At 33.4% G+C, this 4,290-nt stretch overlaps 1 protein-coding gene across 1 annotated transcript in view; it reads left to right on the forward strand.

Moving 5' to 3' along the window:
• Positions 1–586: 586 nt before the first annotated feature.
• The window catches only part of LOC129575614 (sodium- and chloride-dependent glycine transporter 1-like), a 28,506-nt gene continuing 24,802 nt past the window's right edge, over positions 587–4,290 (forward strand). Inside the window, exon 1 of the mRNA XM_055459480.1 lies at positions 587–2,665. Coding sequence (XP_055315455.1) covers positions 2,624–2,665 — 42 coding nt within the window. The 5' untranslated portion in view covers positions 587–2,623. The remainder of the gene's footprint in view (positions 2,666–4,290) is intronic.

Genomic DNA, 4,290 nt, shown 5'->3' on the forward strand with positions numbered 1-4,290 from the left:
TGTATTTATTTTATCAGATTGTTTTCTCTCGACTGCCCATAATTTATGCGGAATGAAACTCGGGTGTAACATCAGACTGCGTTTATAACTAGGGGAAAAACTATTAAACTTTTGTTTAAAAGATGGTAAAACTGATTTTTATCTGTATGCGTGTCTGTGCATACTCTTTCAAATAAACGATGAGCCCACAATGTACCAGAACAAAGTAGCCAATGCGTTGCTATTCAACTACTATATCTTCATTTAGCTGGATATTGTTTTGCAAGTAAAAGAGAAAAAAAACAAGACCGCACACGCTGCCTCATCTCGGATGAGTTTAATTTTCGGGAGAAACAAAGCGTTAACCAGTTTATAAGAAGAATATATTCGCACTCACAAATGAAAGTGTAATGCTATCAACCTCAATACTAGTCGATAACTAAACTAAAATTTACTTAACACTCTGTAATTTTTGCAAAAGCTTTGGATTTTTTTCTTCATTTTCGGAATATCTGAACGTGAAAAGGGTTATCACAGAAATTATAACAATGGCCTGATATTACTCATTTTTTCATAATTTTTTATATCTGTTATCAACTGGTATTCAGTTGTAAAGTCAGTCTAGACACAGACTTTTGAGGACTAGACTGATTGTTGACTAGCGACAAAATGCCTGACACTCGAAACCAAATTGTGAGAGAAGTGAAAACTCGTTTATAATTATCTTATAAGTGACGTATGATACCAACAAATGTGAATTCGATTATTATTGACGTATTAATACTTATCGAACACAATACAATTATCGGGTACATCACGTGGAAAATATTTGTGTTGTTTCATTTTGTTAATGAAAAATCGGCAAAACTGATTGATTGTTGTAATTTAGATTGATATATTCACAGAATTCATTTTGACCCCAAAGCAATTTTTTTTTTCCACAAGAATAACCACTTGAAATGTTTGATTGTTTGGCGTGTATGATCATTGAATCGAATAAAAAACGATTTCTAACTTAGCAATTAAATTGGAAATGTCATTTGATCATCGACATTTTCGAAGAATTGACAATTTGAATCATAGTAAACAATATTTTCTGTCGGTGATTATCTGCATACAGTTTTTTTTCTTCGAAAATTGGATACTTCGTACGAAATTGAATTCATTTGAGAAATAAAGTTACAAATTTATTACGTTTGCAATCATTTCATTGCCATTTGTTATTTTCGGCACAAAACCATTTAGATAAAGAAAGGTGATTTAAATGAAAACAGCGAACGAACAGAGAAAAAAAAATCGGTACGAACACGCGTCGCGATTTTTTCTTCAAAACAACCAATTTCAATACAATCTTCCTCAATCCATCATGTCAATAGTTTAATTGTGATGGTTGTGATGGTGATAAAATTGAATATATGACGAACAATGAAATCACGAGTGATGAACTACAATGTGCTATTTTGGATGATTTATTGAATCAAGTCCGTTAAAAAGACAATGTCATAAACAAATAAATATGGATCTGATATTGTGTTCGAAATAATACACAGAAATGATCCGTTATCTCACTATCAATAATATTGTATTTGAATTCAAATATTTAACAAACGCAAATACGAATACAAATACAAATACAAATTAGAGTAAAGAGCACGAAAGCAAACAAATACACACACACAGAGAGAGAGAGAGAGAGAAAATCGAAAATGCGAAAATGTGTTTGTGAATTTTCGCATTATTTGATTGCATTTCAATGGATCGAAGAGCATGGCAGTTCACAGAAATCATTCAATTATACACAAATGCTAAGACACTCACACTCTGTAGTGTAAAGTATAGGTGCTTCGAACAATGCCGGCGAATGTTGAATGTAAAGAGTGCGACTGAGAAAGAAGAGAGAGGGAGACAAAAATACTCACACTCCAATCGCTTATACACGAATCAGTGCGAAAAAAAGGAACGGTAAACACGAATAAAGTTGAAAAAGAAACTATGAAGATAAAAAACGAATCGAAAGTAAATAGATCTATTTTTTTTCTCATTTGAAGTTTCACAAACTGATAATCAAGCCTAATACATCTTTTAGTGCCATTCGACTGTGAACGTATTTCATGGCACATTTCATTGATTTTCACACAAAAAAAAAGCAACCATTCAGTTGAAGTCAAGTGATATATTGAGTTGGCGTGTCATCACTTATTCCAGTCATTGATTGAATGCTGTTTTTAATTGACAAGTCATCACATTCTTTCTCTACAAAAAATGTCAAATGGATACTCAATTACATCTGTGTAAAAGCGTCACCTTCATATAAATTATAATTTTGGATAAATTTAAGTATCAGACGTGTTCTAGCTTCCACAGTGAATGGACTTGCCGATCAAATAATACAACAGAAATTGATGAGAACGAGAAAATAACGCGAGTGTACACCGTTTTCTATTAATTTGCTGCTATTTTATGTGCCGGTGAGAATTTGCAACACACAATAAGCAGTCGATTAAATGACACAAATAGTTGCATGTGCCCGTGTGTGCTATTGTTCGATAAAATGAAGTGATTTATAGTGTAAAATTCATGGAAAAACCGTAAACAGAATTTAGAAAGAAAACAAGAAAACAGCTGACAAATATATAGCACAAAGATGAATGCAGAAAAAATTATAGACAACAAATCCGCAATGAACGTATGTATTGGTTACTTGAAATTCAAACGAAATAAAAACAACACATTTGAAATATGTAAATAGAATAGCGATGGAGTTAAAAAAAAAATCCGGTTTATTCATTTTCTATCTGATTTTGCGTGTTCATTTTGAATTCCATGGCCTATTAGGCATTCCATTAGCTATTTACATGTGAATACTAGACAAAAACAAGTTGAAAAAAAATTAGTGATATCTTTCATTTCTCTCTTTCTCTCTTTCTCTCTCTCTCACTCTCTATTTGTTTCTCTTCGCGCATGGAAAAAAACTCAAGTTGATATCATACCATCAATTAATGCTTTCAAATACGTGTGATTTTTCAAATGTCACGTAATCTTTACACCTTACACTTCACATTAAACAAAAAATTCGATAAAATCATTATCGCAAAATATATTTTCGGAACAATATTCATACGTTTGAAAATTTCCGCAGGTGAATGAGTCCAAAGCCAAATTCGTCTCCAGTTGAAATATGTAGTCTCAAAATAGATATTCTCTTGGTTCTAATTCTATGATGCATTTGGTCCCCTTGTGTATATACATACAATTGAATATTCATTTGATCAAGGTTGATGAATTTCGATACATCAAGTGTTTTCTTGTGCGCCCGTTGTGAAATATATCAACAATTGACCTATTTCATGCACACATTTCCACAAATACATACACACTACGGTATCGATTTGTAGCGGTAGCAAAGTTCTCTGTTGCCTGTTTCATCCCAAACACACACCGGCTCGATTAAAATCATAAGTTTTATAAACTGATTATCGCGTGAAATTCGTCGAAATAATAAACTTTGACAAGAATCATAATTCCATCATCATCAATTTAATCAACAAAATTATAGGACAAGCATGCCAAATGACAACATTTGATTGGTTTATTGTCACAATAATGTAAACTAGGGTCCCCAAGTAGTCGATGAATCGGCCAATAATAAACACTTCTTTCTTTTTAATTTGATGGAATGGTTGAAAATTTGAATGGCACGTGTTATTGATTCCGTGAGTGAATTTTTTTGTTTTGAAAATAGCAGATTTTCATTGTATTATTTTTGCTCTGAGTTTGTTATTCAATTTCTCAAAATTTTTTAAAACCAACTTTATTAATTCCTCACTTGAATAACAAACTCAGAGAAAAAATAATACAATGAAAATCAACTATTTTCAAAACAAAAAATTCGAATAACTTTGAGAAACCCGGGACCCGGAAGAAGGTGTTCTCTAGCATGCTCAGTGATTGCGACATCGCTCTCAGTATCTCATAGGATAACTGAACGAGATAATTCAGCTGGCTGAGATGACGCAGCGACGCATCACCTGAGTCTGTGCGATACACATACACACAATGCGCCCAGCGGTATCCTTATACACTCAGTCCCATTTAGTGACGCGCGGCATCGAATTGTGTGTGTGTGTGTGTGTGTGTGTGTGTGTGTATCACAAAGACTCGGGCGATAGACTTGGGTGATGCGTCGCTGCGTCATCTCAGCCAGCTGAATTATCTCGTTCAGTTATCCTATGAGATGCTGAGAGCGATATCGCAAACACTGAGCATGCTTCAAACTCATGTTAAACTTGACATATCGTAAACCATCCAAAT

Source organism: Sitodiplosis mosellana, unplaced genomic scaffold (genome assembly GCF_009176505.1).
Source record: "Sitodiplosis mosellana isolate CC-2019 unplaced genomic scaffold, AAFC_SMos_1.0 Smas_scaffold_6167, whole genome shotgun sequence".
Lineage (NCBI taxonomy): Eukaryota > Metazoa > Arthropoda > Insecta > Diptera > Cecidomyiidae > Sitodiplosis > Sitodiplosis mosellana.